Source organism: Rhinoraja longicauda, chromosome 10 (assembly GCF_053455715.1).
Source record: "Rhinoraja longicauda isolate Sanriku21f chromosome 10, sRhiLon1.1, whole genome shotgun sequence".
Lineage (NCBI taxonomy): Eukaryota > Metazoa > Chordata > Chondrichthyes > Rajiformes > Arhynchobatidae > Rhinoraja > Rhinoraja longicauda.
The window spans coordinates 35,867,980-35,892,028 of record NC_135962.1 but is presented as its reverse complement, the minus strand read 5'-3'; the positions used below and the strand labels follow the sequence as shown (position 1 = coordinate 35,892,028).

The 24,049-nt window shown below is 38.9% G+C and overlaps 1 protein-coding gene and 1 long non-coding RNA gene across 4 annotated transcripts; one reads left to right on the top strand and one right to left on the bottom strand.

Moving 5' to 3' along the window:
* Nucleotides 1–282: 282 nt before the first annotated feature.
* Nucleotides 283–14,748, bottom strand: otx2b (orthodenticle homeobox 2b). 3 transcript variants are annotated; one of them, XM_078406640.1, is made up of 5 exons: nucleotides 14,621–14,748; nucleotides 10,074–10,146; nucleotides 6,025–6,122; nucleotides 5,448–5,634; nucleotides 283–4,690 (listed from the first exon to the last, which is right to left on the bottom strand). In XM_078406640.1, the coding sequence occupies exons 1-5, from the start codon at nucleotides 14,647–14,649 to the stop codon at nucleotides 4,076–4,078; spliced, it is 1,002 nt and encodes a 333-aa protein (XP_078262766.1). In that variant the 5' UTR covers nucleotides 14,650–14,748; the 3' UTR covers nucleotides 283–4,075. The 3 variants fall into 3 exon arrangements, with proteins under 3 accessions (XP_078262766.1, XP_078262763.1, XP_078262764.1); XM_078406637.1 differs by lacking the exon at nucleotides 14,621–14,748 and adding an exon at nucleotides 10,231–10,753 and having other exon boundaries at nucleotides 5,448–5,599; nucleotides 6,025–6,233; XM_078406638.1 differs by lacking the exons at nucleotides 10,074–10,146; nucleotides 14,621–14,748 and adding an exon at nucleotides 7,603–10,023 and having other exon boundaries at nucleotides 5,448–5,599; nucleotides 6,025–6,233.
* LOC144597360 (uncharacterized) lies at nucleotides 10,979–23,719 on the top strand. Its single transcript, XR_013547743.1, has 3 exons — nucleotides 10,979–11,179; nucleotides 20,643–20,717; nucleotides 23,051–23,719. It is a non-coding gene; the product is annotated as an uncharacterized LOC144597360 (long non-coding RNA).
* Nucleotides 23,720–24,049: the final 330 nt, after the last annotated feature.

The window sequence follows — 24,049 nt, the reverse complement described above, 5'->3', positions numbered from 1 at the left end:
GACCAGTCAACCTACAGTATCCAATATTTAGGCGTCGATGGATATATTAATATGGTGCGTTACTTAATCATTGGCTTTCGGATGTTCGCACTTCTGAGGTGCTCTGAAATGGTACGTTGAGCTCTGAAGAATCCTTGTTCAGGGTCTACTTTTCATATGCATTGAAATCATAATTTTCAATTTTCCTGAAATATGTAATATGTTGTAATAATATTTGTAAGTATTTAATGTTCTGTGTATTTGTTTTATTAGACACAATGGAACGACGATTAAATATCCACGATCCTTCTTTATTGAGTGGTTATTAATGTATAACATTTTCTTTATTACATATTTTTCTGTGCATATCGTGTTTACGGGCCTATTAAGCTGAGGCAAGCAAAATAAAGAGTTGCATTGTTCCGGTGTCGGTACATATGACAATTAAGCATTTTTTACTCTTAACTTGTGTCTACGATGTAACACGTTGCAAAGCACCACTGTTTGTGTCTGCCCTTTAAAATAAACAATGGATCAGCTGAAGTTAATGAATTTCAATCACATACTTTTTTGGATTATTTCACTTCTTCCGCAAATGTTATATCAAACTTGTCAATTCCACAGGTCGAGTAGCATAATATTCTGTTCACCGTGATTTCTAAACTCAAGCTCCCAAACTGATGCGCCTCAGGAATATCTTCTAACTCTGCGGAGGCTACCTAAATGCAGGTTGTTGTTGCACACCAGGCTGTCCATTTTCCCGCAAAAGGAACCGGAAGTCAGGCACAGCTCATAAGATACAGTAAAATAAAATTGAAAGACACTCTTAAACACCCAGACATACATACAGACAGCTTTATAAATATATATAGGGGTACTTGTGGCGGGGAAGGGTCAGGGAAGAGATAAGACGGGCGAGACTCAGAGAGAATCTCACCTGGCCACGTCGTTCGTTGAAAGGCTAGCCATCCATTCAATCACACAGACACCGACAGCGGCATGTGCAGATGCGGGTGGCGAGAGGCGGGGAGGGTGTAAATTAGGGAAATATTTTACAAAAGCTGGCTACCATTCCCAACTTTCTGTGTTTGTTGAATTTGTTCCATTTTGTTCACAAAATAAATGAGAAACGTGAAAGCGGGAGAGGTCAGGAAATGAGTGGCATGATGGATGGGTCGGTCTGTTCCTGCGACAGTATATTTTCTGATTTATTATCGTTCTTATCGTCAACAAATACAAACCTACTAATTGGCAGCGTAAACGGAGCGTGAACTTCGTCTGTGTGGCCCAGGGAGACAATCACTGCTACAGTCATATCAAGGTGGTCTGAAATTGTAAATGTATTAACCGAATACGAGTGTCCTGGCAATTAGTTGAAAGAAACTTTTCACCAATTTACACGAGCAATCTTAAACGTGAAATACAATTGAGATTGAAACGATTCCAACTCCAACACAATTCCAACTCCAACACAATGCAGTTGATTCAGAAAAAGGCGAGGCAAATGTTTATTAACTGTGTATATTTGCAGAAATATTTAAAGTTACAATTCTTTGTTCTTATTTTCTAGTGTTCAATTTTCGTGTTAGCCATGAATTAATTAGCCAGTTCATTTTTTTTCCGGTGGCTAACTCCGAGGCAGATCATAAAGGAACATTTGACTGAAAGACGTTATAAGTTATACATCTAGACTTATAAAACAGGCCGAGAAATTGTTCTTCAATTAATTAAAATTACAACTAGTTTGATTTGCTTTGACTCCGTGTGGTACTTGTATTAAATAAAGGTCACGAGCTCGTTCGTATCCGGGTCTATGTTGGAAAGCAAATTGAATAACCAGACCGGTGTGCAATCATATGTTTTCACAACGCCAAAGGTGTTCTATGTGTTCCAAAGTTAGGATGGGATATTGCAATGTGGCTATTTCAAGGAGTTACTAGCGTCGCAATGCAAACTGACGTTTATACCCTAAAATGAATTTCTTGTGGAAGGAGGAATTAATTTGAATGGCCGTACACTTTTTGAACACATCTGTAATCTTGCTAATCCTTTCCCCATGTTGGTAATGATTGCACCAAAGGACGCGCTCTTTGACGTGAAGACTAACGTTTGGTTTGATGCACACTTATTAAAATAGTGTACAGTGTGTGCTGCCTGGATGTGATTTCGATGTACTGATGGGAGATACATTGTAATTCTGTTTGAAGGAGATCCTGTTTGAACGAGATTTTGCGTCAGGTTACATTGTTTGCATTCAGACACTTGATATGTGCTGTCATCTTAATGTAAGTCAAGATTGAAGTTAAATCTCTGCATTATTACTTGTTAGGAAGTTTAGCACACGGGGGTCATACTAAAGCCTCCTTAATCGGCAACTAAATCAGGAGCGTTACAAAATAGTGGGTTGGATCTGCTTGGAGAATGGATATGGGGAGTTATCAACCATTTTAGCAGCAAAAGTGATATTTATTATGAAGAAATTATCGAAATTTCACAAGACTTTTTTTTTATCTATCATAAAATAAACACTGTACATAACCGAATATTTATATGAATTAGTTGGACAATAAATATTTGAAATGGACAAAAAAATCACTTGTAAAAAGCACAATTTATGAATTATTTTGCCTCACCTACATTTACATTGAAAACACTTACAATACCTACTAAAAAAAGAAAGTATGTTGCAGAGACTAGTTTCCAGGTCTAACCCGAGTCCTTTTTTTTTTACATAAGAAATACTAACTACAAAAGTATCCTGTACATAACAAATTTGATAAAATTTGAGAAATTTCAGGGAAAATAAACAAGTAAAGCGCCGAGCGTCAGTTTAGCTTCAGAATTTGCTGGTCTGAGTATGTATAATATATATAAATATATCTACACATTCTAATTCAGGCATCACTTCTGCGCATCATTTTCTACAATAATTTGTTTTCCTCTCGATGTAAAACTTATAAACAGAGGGCGTGTATCTGTGCCTCAAAAAAATAGAAAAACCAAAATGGAAAAACAGGATACCTGGTGCAGTGCAAATTTTCACCACTCCAATATAACAGACCGGCTGCCAGCTATAAAGCATATTATCATCCTTTTATGTTTGATGATTGGAATATGAAGGGAGGAGTATTGTGTGTGGGGGGGGGGGGGGGGGGGGGGGGGTGGAAAGGTGCAGAGGAAAACCTGAACAGACATTATTTGGTAAACTGATGGACCCTAATGACAGACTTGAAGTCGGCGCACTTTTTGTACACACTCATTGTAAGTGCCAGCAAGCGGCGTGGTTTCTATAGTTTGTTTATCGGATATTGTTTAAGATTGAACCGTGGAAGACAAATAAAAAATTGTGCTCGAATGACTTTAATGTAGCCACACGGATCTGTCGAGTCCAGTATGGTTCACATTTATGCATATATAACATTACTCTATTAACATCTGCAACCAATAGAGCTAATTTCTGAATACTTGATCCTCCATGGGACCAATACAACCGATCACATTTCAAAGATATTGGCATCAGTGTGATAGAGCCTTAGCGTCCATGTGAAGTTTGTAGTCAGGATGAAGCAGTCACAGTTCAGTTTATGTTTGAAGGCGCTCGTTTCAAACGATGGCGGGTTTTAATTTTTTTCCCAGCAGAATTTGGCTCCATTTGAATTCAGCAGAACCCCCACCCCACACCACCCTGACTTTCTTGTCCAACAGCATCAAGCGGTTCACATACTTGCATACAGTACAGCAAATCATACTTGTTTTTGAGTCTAACACAAATAAAAACACAGATGTACCACTGATATAAGACGCACACTGATTGTCTCTGAGGACCACATATGGAGATCCTTATAAACATTTTTAAATAAAGTAGTGCATCTGTGACAACCAATCGCACAATTCACACAGCCCTGATGGTCCTTTACGTTTTAAATGCCAACCTTTTAAAAAAATGGCTAACATTGGAATAATCACAAATATTGTCCTGTCCATTCCAAAATGTTCAACCTCCAGACTTGGCCACAAGCATGAGAATTATGTCGTTTCGTGCTCGAAGATCTGACATTGGAATGATTTGTCCAGGTTCAAACAGAGTCCCAGCGCTTCACAAAACTTGGAACTTCCACGAGGACGTTTGATCTTTGTAATCCAAGCAGTCGGCGTTGAAGTTGAGTTTCCATGAAGCTGTCTGGTCTTTATAATCCAAGCAATCGGTGGAATTAAAACCTAATCCGCCGGCCGGGTAGCCTTGGGCGGAAAGGGAGGCCGGAGACTGGTTAAGGTGGCCTGCGTTTGTGCCCATGGGACTGAGCCCCGTGCCTGGGGCGGGGAGCTGGTGATGCATCGGGGACAGGTAAGAGCCGCAGTCCATTCCCCCAAAGTAGGACGTGGATCCGGCATATCCCTGCGTGTAACCCGAGGCTTGGGTGTAGGTCATGGGGTAGGAACGCTGCATGCAAGACGAGGACGTGGAGAGGCAGTCAGGGGCGATGGGTGATATGGAAGCGGGGCTCCAGATTGACACCGGGGCGGTGCTGCTCGAGATGGCCGTCGCCGAGGTGCTGGAGGGCGGCGTGAATTGGCCGCCGGCCACGCTTTCAGAGCCCAGCTCCCGCGCAGGAGAACTCTTCTTCTTCGCGGGTCTAACTTTATGCTGCCCTCCGTTCTGCTGTTGTTGCTGCTGCTGGCGACACTTTGCTCGGCGGTTTTTGAACCACACCTTCATCAAAAACAAAAATAAAACCGTTCAACCGTAACACAAAAAGGTATTTACTGAATCAATGCAATTAATTAATGTGACATAAAATGACTGCAAATACAAATATCTTTGTCTCTTCGCCGAGTTCCCGGCGTTAAGATAACTAGTTCCCATTCTAATCGATAAACAATATTTCTTATCAATATTAATGACCATAATCTTCAGAAAGAAAATCGAATGAGTTTTCTGGATCTTTTACATCGGTTCCCATTTTTTACGTAAAGTTGGGACATGTTCCTGCATAATTTTACCCTGAATAATTACATGTACAGGATGAAATCTTGTAACACACACCATCAGATGTGCAGCACTTTGGTCAACGTGGGTTGTTTTTAAATGTGCTATACAAATAAAATTGACTTGACTTGACTTGATAACATTATCTCAGAAAAGGCACAAAATGCTGGAGTAACTCAGCGGGTCAAACTGCCTGACAAGCCGGGTTCGTCCAGCACGTTGTATCATTTTTTGGTAAACCAGCAACTGCAGTTCCTTGTGTCTATAAACTTATCTCACCGAGTTTACGGCCGTTCGTTAATAATCCCTTTTAGAAAATCGCAGACCTATCACGAGTTCCCCGCATAGTGACTGACCACCTGGTTCAATCCGATCCCATTTTAAAGAATTCCTTCCTCAGTGAAGCCGATTTGGCGTCGGAACAGGAGCGCCAGGCGTGCTCCCGGTGAAGGAGAGTGTGTTACCATCAGGTTCAACTCACCTGCACTCTAGATTCGGGCAAGTTGATTTTCAGAGCCACTTCTTCCCTCATGAAGATATCTGGATAACGAGTCTTGGCGAAAAGCGCCTCCAATATGTCCAGCTGCGCTCGTGTAAATGTGGTTCTCTCTCGCCGCTGCTTCCGTGGGGTAGCTTCAAACATAAAAAACAAACCAGACCTTCTAGGACTGGGAACTGCACAGTAAACTCGGGGGACCAAACATCCCCCCCCACCCCTCCCCCCCCCCCTCTTACTCTCCAGGCAAAAACGATTTAGGCTTCATTCCTTTACCACAACAAACGCCATTCTCGCTTTAATGTTTGCCGCGGAGAGAAAGAATTCAGCTCGTCAGAAGTTTAATCAAGAGAGTGAAATGTCGCCCAATGTCGCTCACGGGAAACACATTTTTCCAAGGATATGGGACATGAGAATGTGTCTGCTCTCCTTCAATAAATCTAATTTAAACAACAAGCCCGAAATACTCCGCAAAAAAACGGGGTCAGTTTTGCTCTGTGACCAAGAGGGAGCTTTGAAGTTTGTTCCCAGAGATTGCAGCTAAAAGTAGAAAGATACTTACAGGGATAGCCGACCGAAGGGTGAAGCAGATCCATCCCCGATGCCGTGAGACTCAGACCGTTCACTGTGTATGGAGGTTGCTTGAGATACGACATCATGCTAAAGTTGGCTCGGATGGCGAATTTGCAATAAATAAGTAAAATTTTTAAAATGCGAAATCTGGTTTGCTTCGGTCCTCTGGTGACTTGGCAATAAGGCCTCTGTTTAAATCTATACACATACACACACGCAGAGAGTAAAAGAGCGTGTTAATAGGAAGGATCCAGAAGAGCTGTTGTATCTCCGATCACTCAAAGTATCTGAACCCTCTATAGATCCCAGCCTGTCCCTTTAAAGCATCCGGGGACCCCCAGCTGCCTCTTGAACCAAGGGATGCTGAACGGATAAATATGTCCCCCAAAACGTGCTACACCCTCTTCCAACACGCCCTTCCCCACACACACACACACACATACACACACACACACACAACAAAACAAATAATTCAGATGCGCACACCACATTGTTAGCATTGCAATTTGCATAGATCCCATTCGTTAGCATCAAGCTGTTATTACGCTAATTGGTTCAAACAAAAAACTTGATTGGGACCATTTGCAAAGACAGTGGCAGGCCTAGAGAGAGAGGGAGAGAAATCGGCGATGTGCCGGCAACAACAGAAACAGGGAAAAATAACAATGCGTAAGAAGATAGGTAATTTGCAACTTGAATGAAGTTTGTAGTTTTACATTGCATGTTTGACAAACGAGAGGTTAGATTGGTTCTAGATTGTTCGAATACACCTTTGAGCAGGAAGATCATGTTTTCTGCGACGCTTTCATCGAATCGAGTGCCTATATTTTTGGGATAAAGAATGTATCTCTTCGCCTTTGAAACTACGCTCTCCAGAACCAATAAGGGAAAGCAAACAATGAATTGATTCTCATGTCAGGAAAAAAATACTTTGGGAAGGCAAATCATTTGCGCCTAATTGTATTGCAGGTGAATGTAAAATCCAACATTATTTAATGAAAAGCTTAGTGTGCAGATTGCACAAACAAGAGGCAGGATCCCTTGTTGATTGTACAACTTTGCACATTGTTTGGCCGCGGAAGTCACATATTGTCACCTGATTACATGGCCCAAGGAATGGCAGATAAACCCCCGCGTGGCGACAATATTGAAGATATATTTCTTACTGACTTTGAAACAAAGCGGCCGTGTGATCGTGGCGATCTACATCCCACTTTCCACAGCGCGGTTTAACAGGGGCGCGCACACCTTCAACATGGCGGGGTTGCAATGACAAACTTTGACCAGCGCAAGATAGTCTATTTAAAAAAAAGACCATTTAAACATATTAAAAAAGGGTTAAAATAAATGACAAGACCGTTCCGTCGTTAAAAGCTATGTGGCACCGCAATCGGAATGGGAACCACTTTACCGAACGTAGCATTTAGCAAAGGCTTTTTATTGCAGTCCAACCCGCTGTGCTGAGCAATGACTACTCCACACGTTGAACTATTCGCTGACTTTCAACATCAAACAACCAATAAACGCGCAAAAAGTCGCTTCTCCAATTTCAAGTGTAAGTTCTTACCTAAAATAAAACTTCACCCGAACAATCAATGGGCTACAATTGACTGCAAGCCGCACCTCCCTTCCCCGGCCGAACCTGCAGGGAAATCGCGTCTCTTGGCTGCTCACTGGTGAGGCCAGTTATATAGAGCTGCCCGAATCTGTCGGCTTTCCAGCACAATCTGTCACTTTTTGCAAGAATCCCATCTACCAGTTGCTCGGTCCTTCGGTCGACCATAATTACCCGCCGTGCATGCGGCCGAGAATTAATTATAATAAATGTTTTCTTGATAAATTAACGAGATTATCCGGGTGGCACACGTTCCTTAATTACAGAGACGCTGCAAAAAAAAAACTGGGATGGCGGAGAACGCGTCCTCTCCCCCCATCCCTGCCGCATTTGTTCTGATTAATTTTATGCTTGATGGAAATGAAACAAAGCTACAGAGTCGAATTGTATTTATTAAAAAGAAACACCATTAACCTCGGCCCTTGCAACTTTTAGACTCGTGGGACTTCTCTGAACAACGGCACACACTTCAGCATTTGGTTTTATTTGTAACATGCAAAGGTCGCTGTCCAACGATTAAAAAGGAATGTGTTTAAAAATTGGCTAGTAAGTTGCTTATCATAACACGCATCTAATGGACATCGTGCTAGTTACGAAGCGGAATGATGAATATCCGATATGTTGTTTTCGATAGCAGTTGTTTTTAAAATTCGTCTTTAAAGCGAGCTGCACGCGTGAGCTGTCTTTGCCTGCACGTGTCTCAGGAGTCTTTGAAATTTTGTTTCAAGACTTTGCAGTTCGTTCGAATTTGAGTTTATACACTCAGGGGCGAGCAGCTGAGGTGGAAGGTGCCTCGTAAATCTCAGCATTCACACACACGGGGTGACCTTGCCTCGCTCGGGCACAGTTTTTGTTGAATTTATACTAGAAGGCCTGTACTAATTCTACAAACTTCCGGCAAACTTGATAATTGTTTTCTGTATCGTTTTTTAGAAGACTAGGTTTAAATACAATCTTTAAGTCGTTCGTTATTTGTGATATAAACAATCCAACTATTTAAACCTCAACACGAACTACCTGGACAAAAAGCGCCTGAAAATTGCTTAAAACATCACAACACAAAACAATCCCAAATGAGATTAAGGTCGAGGAGAGCAAATGTTCATTTAAAAATATTGTTTTTAAATTCAGTCTCTTAAATGTCGTCCAAACTAAAACACGAACACACTAGAGACCATACAGTTACCAGTAAACGTTCAAACTTTAAACGCTAATGCCTCTTTTTTCAGGATTTCAATTTTTCATTTTAGTTCAAGAAAAACATCCCATTCTAATTGAAAACTAGTTTCTTGAAATGGGAAAACTTTAATTCAAAAAGTATTTTGTTGTAAACAAGCATATGGCCAGTAAAAGGAAAGGTAAAGTGAATTAAACTTTTTTTTCTGTAACGTTCAAGTGCCTACACGACTAAGACGAATGAATAAGCAATTGTGTTTTGCATATGTAGTGAACTTTCTATTGTTTGGCTGGAAATGTTGCTAGGAAGTTTAATCTTCAGACTCTATTCTCACCCCCCCCCCCCAAAAAAAGATCCTAAATTTGAACACATTTTGTATGAATATATTCTGTCTTTAAAAATAAATTGAAACGCAGAGTGAATGATCTAGGTTTTGTGTGCCAAAGACTCTTCTCTGCGGACTACTGAGCGATTCACCTACTGGAAAAGCTCTTGGTCAATAATTTGGAAGCGATCGATTTCATCCCAGTTTATTTGAACATATAAATCTTTGACAATAAACATCTGCAGCCAGCGCTTCCCAGATGAGGATGTGATTTGCAAGGACTGATCGGCGATGCTGAAGGGGGGTGGGGTGAGGGACCGAGAGAAATCCACGCCTCCTCAATTATCCCTGTGTTTGAACATTCATTGGGAAGTGGGTGGAGGGGGGTGGAGGGGGGGGTTACTGGGATTTAACAGCGATCCTAACACGGGCGAAAATGAAAGAGTTTTTGGCTCTATCCACTCAGGAATGGAGAAACCAATAATTGCAACATATTTATCCGAAAGCCTACAGCCAACTCGAGAAACAGCGAAACCCTTTTCCCAACTTGAATAATGTTTAAGCTGAGATTTTTGTCAGCCGTTCCCCCACCCCACCAGCACATCCTCCCACACACATACACACCCCCAAACTAAAAACATAAGTGAAAACAAACAGTACATAAATTCCAGACACATTGCAACCACTTTGGGGGGAATAAATGGAAAAAGACTTATCAAGATTTGGAATCAACGAAAAGTGTTCTCATGCACGCATATCAATGTCAAACGGTTTCATTCCAGGGCGGGTACACTCGTAGCTTTTTTTTCCCCCTCCCGGAAAGGTTTCGAGCAATATTCCGGACAAAATCTCCAGTTCGTTCAAAAAATATTATCAGCGGTTCCCAATCAAAAAGGAATCGCGATTTGTCAAAGAAGTCACCTGTTTTACTGGACTCAGGTCGACGTTAAACACCCTAAAATTCAGGCGTCCACGTTCCTGACGGCCTTTGTCCCTGAAAACAAAAATAAAATAAATAGGTTAGAAGTCTTCAGATTGTGGATTCAGAAAATACCTTCGCATGAAATGGATTCAATACCTGCCAAGCTAATATTTCTGTTTTAGGAAGGAGATGAGCCTGTTTACAGGCGGTGTATGTTGTTTGCAGAGTGGGAAAATGGTTGAGATTGCTCAGTTGCACCGGTCTCTCTCTCCTTTCTCTGAGACTTGCTGAGAAAGCGCCTCTCTGGTAACTTTTTGACGCAAACTCCGCAGCCAATAGCAAAGGGAGAGTGATTGACACATCTCAGCAGAACCAGGGGGAAAATAACACGCAGCGGGAAGAGAGAAACCCTACTCCAAGAGGGGAAAAACAGAGCGAAGTCACCCAAAGCAGGAAAATAAAGGAAATAAAACCAAGTCAAGCAATGGGAGCGACAATCCCAAGCGAAAGAGTAGAGATTACACAGTGAATACACCCAGTTTACAGTGAACTGGCCTTAGGCAGCCAGGATAACAGGGCCAATAACCCAGCCATTGGAAGTAGTCTAGGATTAAAATAAATATTACTAAAACAGGACCGATTGAAGAAAAACGGGGGTTAGGCCAAGACATAGGCAAAGAAGGACAATTTAGAACGTGTGGTGGAAAGCAGAGGAGGGGTGGGGAGGGAAGGAAGGAAAGAGAGAGAGAAAAAAAAAGAGAGAGAGAGAGAGAGAGAGAGAGAGAGAGAGAGAGAGAGAGAGAGAGAGAGAGAGAGAGAGAGAGAGAGAGATCGTGAAGGCATTAACTAAGAGAACAGAGGGAGCAATCAGGTTAGTGATTCTGAGCTGAACCGGCAAGGGGAAGGAATCTCGATAAGAATAAACCATAGCTGTACTGGCAGGAGTGACACAGTGAGGATGCATGAACTAGAATAATTCAGGATAGCTGGCTCAGGAAAAAAACAAAATTAAATCCGGCTACAAATGCCAGAGAGCCAGAGAACAACCAGTAATGCACCAGAGTGCGGAAAATTCATAGATAGACATGGGACTGTACAACACAAGGTAAGAGAACCGCATTTAAAGTTGTCAAAAGAGAGGACTTAATCTAGCGACAAAAATAGTATTAAGCAACATGTACCAAGGATGCCAATTCAAAAGAAAAATTACATCGCAGTTAATCAGTCGGTAGGCAAAGGTGAAAAACAAGTGAGTAGGTAGGGAGGGAAATAGATAGATAGATAGATAGATAGATAGATAGATAGATAGATAGATAGATAGATAGATAGATAGATAGATAGATAGATAGATAGATAGATAGACTGAAGAAGGGTCTCGACCCGAAACGTCACCCATTCCTTCTCTCCCGAGATGCTGCCTGACCTGCTGAGTTACTCCAGCATTTTGTGAATAAATCGATTTGTACCAGCATCTGCAGTTATTTTCTTATAGATAGATAGACAGACATATAGATAGATAGACATATAAATAGATAGACATTCGTACAGGCAGATAGATTGATTAATTAGAAAGAAACGAGGCCGATTGTGGCAACTCCACTCTAATAAAACGAGTTTTATCAGTAACCTGTGGCCTAGGATGCAATTTGCGTGCTTTGAAGAAAAGCATTTCGGATAAAAGAAAAACACCCCTCGCACAAACGGAGAACAATGCACCTTTAATTCAAACCATGAATAAATTAGTTCCACTTATAAGGAGAATAACAATATTCTGAAATTGATTAGGTCGGGTAGGACTGATTATTTCATATTTTGCGATCTGTTATCGTATGCCTGTTTATGTTTCTCGTTTATAGAGTCCTCTGTTATTAAAACCCCAATGCAAATGGGCGCACATACTTCCTGGTCCTAAACAAGACTGTATTAGTCTAACGTTTAAAAAATCGTAGATACGTTAATTGCAAACATTTTGATGCTTGATAAATGGTGACAATACCGGATAGAAATAAAGGTGTTGGTTGTTTAAATCACACAATGTGAGCGTGTGGAGGAAGATGAGAGACTGCAAAATGAAAAGTCCAAAAGAGGAATCGGGAGAAATTGTAATTAGAAAACTGATGAAAATGTTTGTCCCTTTCGAGGCTTTGTCCAAACCAACCGTTTAAAGACTCGCCTGAGCAAATGGAGTTCTCCCAATCTGCTCTGCAGCGATTCTACACATGATCCATATTTTACAGCAATAATAACTTTCTACACATAAAATGATTCCTTCCGACTTTAAAGGAATTACAATAAGACGTATCACTTTTCTGAACCCAACAAAGCGTGATTCTGTGAAACATTCAAGGCTCTAAACATAACCCACAGCTATACAACTTTTAGGGCCAACAAATGGGTTTTTTTCTTTGAAGAAGTGTTTCTCCATCAAGTAATTCGGGATATTTTCACAGCTATAAAATTTTTAAAATAACAAACTGAGACGCACTCCTTCAAGGCAACCAGCAAAGAATGTTCAAGTAACAAAGATGACCAACAACACTCATTCGACTGCCACCAACTGATATAAAGGAATTCTCGCCTCCGATTTTTACCTTTGCGCACTTATCTCATATATTGATGAAAGATTTGAGAAGTTCTGAATAAATTGCTGGAACAACATCGCCTATATTTTTTTTAATCTATAAAAGCACAACAGCGCCACGCTGGTGAAAACCACTTCAGAAGGTCGAAGCCAATGCAAAAGGCGATAACAAAACTTGGTGTATCCACCATTGCAAACTTCGCTTCAGCCAAGTTTCTGAGATTTGTTGCCTAATTGCAGAAAACGCAAATGCTTTCTTGCTCACGTTGGTATCTAATTCCTTACACAGTCACAGAGCAAAATACAAATTGCATAACACCGAGATCACAGAGAAATATAATGTGGTATAGCGTGACACTGAGAATCGGTGAAATATTTTAAATGACATCAGAACTTTGGGCTGGATGTCTGGTGCACTTGATAAAAAAACTGGGAAACTGTTTGTTTGCCTCTGTTTCAGTATTACTCTCCAGTGCATTCCACGTTAAGTTTGCCACCTTGTTTTACAAACACCTCTCTAAGTAACAAGTTAGTCGCTACAAACGATCGAATTCTATTTATTATCGACGTATTATTACCTTTTATCGAATAGTTTTATAGTTCGATCTCAACTAAATCAATCAGTCTTTCTTTGCCCGAGCCATTCGCTCAGTGCGAAAAATGCCCTCCCCCCCTCCCTATTAATTGTAAATGCGAACAAAAGCTGCCAAATGACTGGAAGTCGTCTCTGAAATGTTCGCTGTTGTTTGTACCACCGCGACCAGCGAGCACTCTGCCGGGGCTTAAACTCATGTCCCAGAAGGAACATTCGAAAACACTTTTAAATACATGAACATGTGTTCGCAGCTTTCCACACTGGAAAAAATAAATCGCCTCCAACTCCAAACCATTTCTTTAGAGTGCGGCGGATAAATTTGAAATTGTTTCTACTTTCAAATGATTTTATTTCTTTAACCAAAATGCCATTTATTTAACCTATTGCCATTTGATAGGCAATGTAAGGATACATTTTCTTTAAATACTTCATATTTGTATTATTTCGATTTAAATTATTGACAGAGATATATCTCTCTAAAGTTTTACTTGTTCCAGTGGTTGGCGAAGACTTGGCTGCGCGTTGTTCTCTGCAAAATCGTCTACTAATTATTGGAAATAGTTGAGTTTTTAATTTTTTTATATTTAAGATCTTTGTTTTAATATACCTTTAACAGTTAAATTATAATATGGATAAGGCTAATTCATTAAAGTCCAATGGTTGATATTGGTAGCACCCAATTGGGATGTTAAATTGTGAAATAAGGATTTTACCAACTAGTGCCCAGGTTAAATGCGGACACAGCTGTGGAAGTATTAGATCATAGCTTTGAGCTATGTAGAGTATCACAAAGATTTTTAAAAGAATACATGACTTGCATTTATGTAGCGCCTTTCAGGACTCCCAGAAGTGATTTAATGTCGAAGTACTTTTGAAGTATCTTCACTGTCACAGTGCAAGACGCATTGAAGGACCGCATCTTCTAATTAAAGAAAAGGTATTCTAGTTTCAGTGAGCTTTTAAACTTTTTGAAAATCTATGGTAATAGTGACATGGGTACCGGAGATCTGTTTTCTGGATAATGGATCTGAATGACTGTTGGGTTAACGTTTAGGTGTGCTAAATTAATCAAGGAAGGAAAATTTAAATCTGAATACGATGGAAGAAATAGGTTTAAGCTCGTCTATAAATCGTCTATAAATCATCATTGTTGGACGTTCTATCTAAAACAAAATCTAAAACACAAATTTCTACGGAATATTGTACATCTACCAGACAGTATTTATACCTAATAAACTTTTATGTCGATACAACATACTGTTTTTTCTAACATTTCTTAAAAAGGCATAGGAATACAGATTATTTTGGTGCTTTTTTGATAGGAACATTTCACAAAATAGCAACCAAGGAATGAAAAGACGCAGTTTTACCCGCTGCCTGGCACCCAGTCAGTTGCCATCAGTTCAGCTGATGATTTACTCTTACAGATGTTAATCTTCTGCCCAACATTAAATAAAATTGATAGTTCGCTCCTTAAGTAGATCCGATCACATTTGCCCAGCACCTGTTATTTCGTAGTCCAGATGTACTCTTTAAAGAGACACCACTTCCTGATCTGAAGAAAAGTAGGAGGAGTCGTTTAAATCAATGAAAATCTGGATAGTTTTATGTCTAAATCGGCTATCACCTCACCGCCGGTCAAAATAAGAACTCAAGGAGCGTTAAGTCATCGAACGCCGTTCGATCAGAAGCATTAAAACGGATTAAACCGGGCTCACTTTTTTCCTCCAGTAATAGAACGGGTGTTTCTCTTAGTTAATTAGTCCAAGTATCAGACACAATTTAATTAGTTGGGACAAAAACACAAAACCTCCCACCTCACCTGGAGCAAATAGAAGAATGTCCTCAACAGTGAAAAAATTCCCCAAATTTCACAGGAATATTTCAAGAGAGGAAAAAAACCAAATCAGTCGTCAAGCAAAATAAACGGGGGGGGGGGGGGGGGGAATTACAGTCTTGTAATGCATTGCCACATAAAATCCGAGGTAGCGGGCTCGGAAGGATCAGCTGCCAGGAGGCATTTTTTCATTGCTTTAATCGGGATAAAGTTGTGTTGTGGAGAACGCGGCGCTGCAATCAGTCTCTGACACAGCTCTGGAGCAGATGCCTCCTTTCCAAATTATACCGTTTAATCCCTTCACAGCAGCGGGCTGCCAATACACACACACACACACACACACACACACACACACACACACACACACACACACACACACACACACACATACACACACAAAAAGGAACGAAACAGGAGCTCGGTGCAAAAATAGCAATCTAAGGCATATCCAAGTGTGAGTGAGTGAGTGAGTGTGTGCGTGTAAGAAACACAGAACTACTACACACTCGTGCCTGTCACTGCCTTATCACCTTCCATTCTCCGGTTTTGCCAGTTTCCCATTTTCTAGGATTCTCGCTTGCACTGTTGTTATTCTTGTTCCCTTTGAAACAGGTTAACTCCTTCGAGGCAAGTGGCGCTTTTCAAAAGACCCGGCACTCGATTTTTAGACAACTGGCATAAATTTCTCCTTAATGAATTGGCCATTCTCGGTGAAAGTTGATTTGTAAATTGGGCTATCAGTAACTCGTTTTGTTGCATTTAACATTCATTATTAATAACACATTGGTGGAATCAATGCAAATAAAAAAATACAACAGGGGCCAGTGTACTGTTCTTTTTAAACAAAGAAATCCCTGAAAATCTGAAACTAAAAAAAATGCATACACTGCAGATCAGACAACATCTGTTGAGATATTTCAGATAGCTCATATGCACGTCTCCCTCTCCAGATGCAGACTGACTTGCCAGAGCTTCTACTTAAAAAAAATATATACTGAAATGTCAGCACCTTTTATTCTCATGAATGTGTAACAATTGGATAACAGTTTTGCGGGCGACACTGTTTATTCATTAAAGTTCCACACTAGAAATCAGACAATAGTTTAAAATATCAGATTAGCTGATGTTACTTTAAATAAACAATATTTTGCTAATCTCGCGATTTTCTCGTCTTGGGGTGTCTCCTGTGAAAATAATTTACTTTCTTTGCAACATCACAAAGGGGCCAGCTGTCGATTGTACTCCGTTTTTATTCTGAGGGTGTTATTGTGTATGATCGTGACATATGCGAATATTTAGCTTTGTATCTCACAGACTGATTAGGTTGGAATTTTACTACTAAAATTAGGAAATGAATATAATTCACTTTTGACATGTCTTCATTATGGAAATTGACTGTTGAGCTGAAGAGATCTTTTAATTGAAAAGCCGCCATATTTCAATAGCAATGCAACTGAAGAAGATTATATACTTTATCCAAACATTCGAACAATTACTGTTGGGATCGAGGATACCAACCAAACACCAAAAAACATTGGCTCCAATATAACAGGTTATATTAATTGCTGGGCGAATCTGATTTTATAAAGTAAAGTATTTCACAATATTTACACGACCAGGCCAGTATTATAGTTTGAGTGAAACATTTATTATATAAAACTTCTGAGTCAAGACCGTGTAATTTTGTTTAAATTGATGAATTAAATAGAACGAGTGTGATGAATTCATCTGGGGTGATTGCTTGAATTCTTAATTTTTATTTATTTTTTAATTATGTTCTGATATGTAAAATGTATTTGTTTTATCGCCTCTTCGAACACGGGCTGCAAGTTATGGGGTCGATCGGAGAGGTTTTGTTACTTTTTGGGAAATTAAGAGGCGCAGAGGAGTGAACAGCAGCAAGAACATACATCAAGCCAGATTACATTTAAATCTAACTCTGTTATCATGGATGTTTGCGAAATGTCAATTTTGAAATTTAGACAGAAGTGAGGCCAACAGCATTCGCAACTCATCTAGCACAGACTAATGATCAAACCCTGATGGTTCATATTTAGTTTCACTGTCTATGGGTCTTGACCATTACTGCAATCATTCTTTATCCCAATTCTGCCTTTTTTTTATCCTCGACCTTCTTTACTGCCCATTTTGTGGCAAAAGAGCGGAGCTCCAGCCAAATTTATTTTGTACTACCCATCGCAATAAAATAGTAAGCAACTTTTGCAAAGCCAACGTGACGTGTTCAACTCTTTATTTAAAGTAAAACAACACAGGTTCCGACAATGTCGGTCGGCGAATAACAACATTAGAGGAGTCGCTCGAGTGGTTTGTGGCTGGGAATTTGCCGCCCTATCTGCCAACAGGAATAGCTTGGAATATCAAAAGCACTTAAAGAAAAACAAACCCAGAGAACCACAATAGACTCGAAATCCCTTCCATTACCTTGGCATGTATTAAAAGAGCCTGAGAAAAATGACTATACAGCTGAAACAAAGTTTATTAACAATTGTAGTCGACCTGGGCGATGATTAACATGCAAGTCTACTTTGCCAAGACACCTTTAATAGCAGTGCAGCGATGTAGGATTTTATTTGGTTTAGACTAAGTGATTCCTCATTTCCTCGGCAGTGCTTTACTACTGAACCTCAAGTATCAACTCCAGTTTCGGCAGTTGCAAATCCGAGGAAAGATTTTGACACGTTAATTACATTTCAAAAATTTTAAAATTATAGTCTGGTATTACTACTCTATAGATCTGAGCAAAATACGACTACATTCACAAATGCAATCGAGATTTAATTCAACTCCAATTAATTCAACTCCAATTAAGACGAAGTTCAATTTGTTTTTCGACGGTGACATAATGTTCGAAATTGTGATAAATGAATGCTTGCTACAGCTTTTATTTTTTTGTTTAAAAAATAAAACAGCCCTAAACGCAACGTAAGTTTCCAATGCTATTATCGAGAATCCCCAATCAATGAGACGACTTGTAAACTTGCGCCGGGAAAAATATTTCTTGTGAGCTAACAAATGCAGCACACAAAGGTAGCCACAAAATGCTGGAGTAACTCAACGGGTCAGGCAGCATCTCTGGAGAGAAGGAATGGGTGACGTTTCGGGTCGAGGCCCTTCTTCAGACTACAATTACAAATGCAGCATACAGTTGAAGATAATAAAATAAAAGTGATTGCTTTTCATAAATATCCTCCTAAACAACCACTTGTGTGTTTACCTCAAAGATGAACTGCAATGCAAAATTAGTGGTTTATTGTTTTTCCACGGAGAGGCGTACAAAGTAAAATTTAAACCTTGCGTAATATTTAATTACAGAACCTTATTGGCGTCATCACAATTTGCAAATAGTAGTCGTATTTTCCTCCGGAATTACGTATTTTAAAATCCCATTCCTGGTGCATAAGGTACGTAATCCCATTCTGGCATAATGTACAGAACGAAACACCCCTCTTTTACTAAATAAAAGTTTAAAGGTAATGAGCAACTGCCTGAAAAAACCCTAACACTGCGTCCACTAAGCAAATGGGAGGAAGCTAAAGACCCCCCCCCCCCCCCCCCCCCCAACACTGCCTCCACTAACCCACCCATCTTCTGCTCTTCCCTATGCATAATTCCAGGCATGTAAACAAACGCAAAATATCTGTCAGGACATTTTATCCTGGAAACAAGATTTAAGACTTAGAATTTAAACAAGGCAATTAAAGCATCGCAAACATCCGAGTGCTGCGACTTTATGTTTCTGACATCGATGATTTAATGCAGAGACAGGAGGAGTCCACGGCATTGAGACGACCCACCTCCTGAAAGTTTCTCAGAAGCATTTAAAAGTAATACCATCCTTTAAACATATTACCTTTATTTTTACAGGCGGCGCAAATATTTCAGGTACCCTCTGAAAATACTAGACACATATTTACAGAATCCCAAGCGAGAAATATTTCCAACCACAAAGCAGAGGGCATCACCTGTACATATTTTAAAACAAGCGTGTGTAGACTAGTTATCAACAGTAAGGAAAGAGTATTAAAAATCCTATAGGTCTTCAATATCTCAACGAATAATTTAACCTAACAATTATTAGTTTTTCTGCTAGCATATGTGCAAAGTAACTGTGGGAAAACAAAAACTACTATACTGTAAGGAATGTCGAAATTACCAACGTTTAATTTAATCAATCAAACTAACTGTGACTTTTGCTGACCAAAATAACCATTGGTTGCTTACTGTGAAATAAAAAATATGTTTCATTTGCACAGTTCAATATTGTTCCGGTCACACCAAAGAATACCCATGGAATTTGGCAGAGTGAAAGCAACAAAATCCTCACTAAACAAGTGCAGGGAAAGCGGAAAAATGAATTTCAGCGTAATCCCTCCAGACCTGGACGTTAATTCAGTACTAGGCAGTTATTGTGAGCGACATCCTCTAATTACATATGGTACATGTTGTGTGTCAAATGATGTAGGACACTTGCTACATCAGTATTCTGAAAGGTAAATTTTCCATAGAGTCATAGAACTTTAAAAAACATAAGAAGGAGGAGCAGGAGGTGGCCATCCAGACCTTTGCGGCTGTTCCATCTTTCTGTGTCAGGATCCCTCAATTGCCTTTATATCCAGAATTACTGAATACAGCATTTCTCTCTCTCTCCCGCATGTTTTCATCCTCACATATCCGGGCCCAGTGAATGTTGGGGGTTTGGGGGCTGGAGAGAGGAGGAGACCTCTGACCTTTTGCCCACTGTATTTACATGGTTGATCCACTCACTCTCTGGTCAATAATGGTTTCCAAATATTGATGTTGGGTAAATGTACCAATGGCTATACTTTGATTTTGGAGGATGTCAATGTGTCACACCCATGTGATATGAGTGCTATGTGTCTTTGTCTCAGGTCATTGAGTCACATAGCTTGGAAACAGGCATTTTTTCCCAATTCATCCATGCCTACTCCTTCTTCTTATCGTGTCCACACCATGCCTACTAAGAAGCCCTATCTTGGCCTTTTAGCTGCAGAGTGCTGTATTACCTTTTGGCTAGTGAGTGGAATTGAAAGTCATCCATTGATTACTGAACATTTATATCTCTGATGGAGAGAACGTTTTTGATGACTGAAGATGGGTTTGCCTGGGACACTATGGTAAGGGACACTCGCAGTGATGTGTTGGGGCTGATATGATTGGCTTGAAAGCAATTAATTTTTCCTTCATTCCTTTCTATTGAACATCAAATAGCAAACTTGTGACACTCATGAAGCATGCGAATGGGCTGTTTAAATTTGGACTGGCTTATTAATCCTTAATTCATACAAATAAACTGGTAATCTTGTGATTGGAAGAACAATATCTTTGTACGTTTACTTTGTATTTAAATCTCACACATCCCACTCCACTGCTCCCCTCAAACCATGCAAATCGGCTTGAGAGCCTGAACCTTTAAGGTAAATACAAACAGATTTAACATTGCTGTTTGACATATTATTCATTGGCCATGAGTAAAATACACTTTCCTAAAATTTTGTCTCATTTTCACTTTGTAGAAATCATTTGTGGACCAGACCTCTGCAATATATTATCTCAGATTACCATGAAGACCTTCTAAATCGAAATTCAAGGTAAAGTCCATTAACGCCACAGGTTTCCCACAAGTAACATCAAATACATGTCCCTCCAGTTCCTTTGACAAAAGTAATGCTAATTAAGTAGAATTAAAATATTTAGGTTTCTTTACAACATCACTGAACTGAATCCTTCTGCATATTGACATTGTGCCTTAAAAGACTTCTAACAATTTTGCAACTTGTATCCTTGAACAAGACTGACACTACACAACACTTGCCAGTTTTTGCCCAGATCCTACCTCTTCTTCAACTTTCTCCCCCATATTGCATTCCATCTGAAGAAGGGTCCTGACCCAAAACGTCACTTATCAATGTTCTCCAGGGATGCTACCTGACCCGCTGAGTTACTCCAGGACTTGTATTTTGCTACAAAAAAACAATCGTATTTTGAGCACGAATCATGATTTATTTTTAGGATAAGCTGGAGGAGAGTTTGGATATTTTTGGCCATATATTTAGTTGTACAAATAGAATGTTCAGGATCTTTCATGTTTAATTGAGATATTACAGCATTCATAATTTTACAATCCCCACACAAGCATCATATTTTTATTTGTCATACATTACTCTCACAATTTTAAGAATGCTTCAATTAGAGATAATTATTAATAAAGAAACAAGAATCTGCAGATGCTGGTTTACAAAAAAGCCACAAAGTGCTGGAGTAACTCTGCAGGTCATGCTAAATTCTAAGAAAGTTCTTGAAAAATATTTATTATTTCTAAATTTGATGAGTCACATTTCATGAGTGGGACTTGTCTACAGTTTGCAGACAACGGTTTTTCATTCAAGACAATATTTCCAATTATCTTTTTCCAATGTGTAGGACGGAACTGCAGATGCTGGTTTAAACTGAAGATAGACGCAAAAAGGTAGAGTAACTAAGCGGGACAGGCAGCAGCTCTGGAGAGAGGGAATGGGTAATTTTTCGGGTTGAGACCGTTCTTCAGTCTGAAGAAGGGTCTCGACCCATCACAGTGAGGAATGTGGAATCCACTGTGATGGATGTTTGTGTTAACTTTTATGTGGTTGTGTGTCTTGTTGTTTTTCACTTAGTATGGCTGTATGGTAATTCAAATTTCACTGTACCTTAATTGGTGCATGTGACAATAAACTAACCTTAACCTTGAAACCTTGAAACCTTGACCCGAAACGTCACACATTCCTTCTCTCCAGAGATGCTGCCTGCTCCGGCAAGTTACTCCAGCTTTTTGTGTCTATCTTTTTCGAATGATGTCTTTGATCAGATAATGTGAATGTGCCTCAACTAACAATTTCAATTAGTTGTTAAACTATGTATATACAGCATGAGAAAATCTTGCCATCTGTTCATCACAGGCAGAATATACACTTGCATATAGTTTTTCCATAAAACATTTGCATCTTGTATAGCTGAGCCTCAAAATTAACTTCTTATAGCTTGCATTCAACTAGTTCCTAGTCACTATGCTTATCGTTGATCTTGCCGATTAAATATAGACGGAATCAATATCCTTATCTGTTTCCTCCAAAAGAATTCCTGGAAATTATTAAAATTAAATTTAATGCAACAGAACAAAATGCACATTTGCAAGCAGTACATCGATTATAATTTGGAGCTTAATCCATTTTGACTTTGCATAATATGGCAAACAAGAATTGTAACAAAAGTAAAAGTTTAAAGATAAGGGAAATGTGATTTTCCTTCATCAATGTGAATGTGTAAAGTATTTTTACAAAAATAAAGTCTGCAATAATATTTTGCACCAATATTGTCTATTTTCTGAAGCATCTCAGACATTGAAAATACCTCAAATAACAGGTTATTGTATTTCAATGTAAATTTTACAATTATAAATTATCAAGTTTGGAGACAAAATAAAACATAATCTTACTTTGTTGGCTAATGGATAAAAGCATCTGAATGTGGCAATATAACATGTTTCTTTGAAATTACATCAGTGTTGCAATTTATAGGATGAAATTATTGCATTAATAATCTAACACTTGAATAAACTGAACCAATAAATTATTGTAATCATACATGACAAGATAGTTCAATTATTCAGAATATAATAAACACTTTTCAATGTAAATGCCAAATACTCTATTGTACTTTTGATATTTGCACATTTTTACTAAATTATGTTCACCATGTACATGTAATATCAAACACTTCTTGATTCTATTTGACAAAATGAAATTTTCAACCTTTTATACTTTGTTCAGATTTACAAACCCTTTTCTATTTGTCCAGTTAGCCCACCTGAAATACTACTATATTATCCTAAAATATTCTATATTATGAAAGAGTCATTATTTTATTTGATTTACAATATTTATTGCAGGTAATTCCCAGGAATTATATGAAAACTACTTGATTGAACACTATATTAAGGAACAATTATATCCTTACCTCTTCTTTCTATATGGTTATCTTTTATTATATATCAGATGGATTTGGACACTGGCTTTTTATGTAATTCAGATTTTTAACAACTTGCTCATTTTATGTTACAGTATTTAACTTCATGATAACAATGATATTTAAGTATTTTTCAAAGGGAACCGGGTTTGGTTTCTAATAAGAAAGTTAGAACTAATTGAAATGTCTCTTGGAAATGTAAGTAGATAAGTTAATTGTTTGAAACTTATATGGGATAATTTCTCTCCGGAAAAACTATTTTGATGAGCAATCCCAGGTTATTATTATATATTGTTCATGACTGTACTTTGCTGTTATTTTGTGTAGAAGCTGATGTATTAATATTTACTATTGTCGAATAATGCAACTATCCCTTCAATGTATTTTAAGTCTACAAATTGCTCCTGTGTTACTGATTGAAACAAGTTTCTCTGATGTTAAAAGTAATCATATATTGTGCCTTAACCATTGTCAATCATAAATTGTTCTCATGCCAATTATTTTTTTGCATTGTCCAGGTTATCTCTACATGGCTCAACATTCCAGATTGTCTTCATTGGTTTAAATCCATGCATTCAAACAGATTTAATAATAAATACAATACATCTTTTTAAAAGTGTGAATATTTTTTGTGTGATGCAAATACCACAATTTGTAGGTGAACAATTATAACATTTTCAATTATGGACATTGTGGGAAACAAGGGAAGAAATTGTTCTGGCTCTGACAGAGATTGTTGTATCTTCATTATACACGGCTGAGGTACCAGTAGACTAAGAAGTGGCTAATGCTGTGTTTTATTAAGAAGGGCTAAAAGGACAAGACAGGGAACTCAGATATGGTAAGCTGAGCATCTGTGGTGGGAAAGTTACTGGAGGGGACACTCAGAGGCAGGATCCATCTGCATTTGGAAAGACAAGGA

Coding starts and splice junctions, on each gene's coding strand:
- otx2b (XM_078406640.1), bottom strand. CDS start 14,649: ATGGCAACTGACTGGGTGCCAGGCAGCGG. Junction 6,123..10,073: donor ACCTGAGTCCAGTAAAACAG/GTGACTTCTTTG, acceptor AGCCAACTTTAG/CATGATGTCGTATCTCAAGC. Junction 5,635..6,024: donor CCCTTCGGTCGGCTATCCCT/GTAAGTATCTTT, acceptor TGCAGTTCCCAG/TCCTAGAAGGTCTGGTTTGT.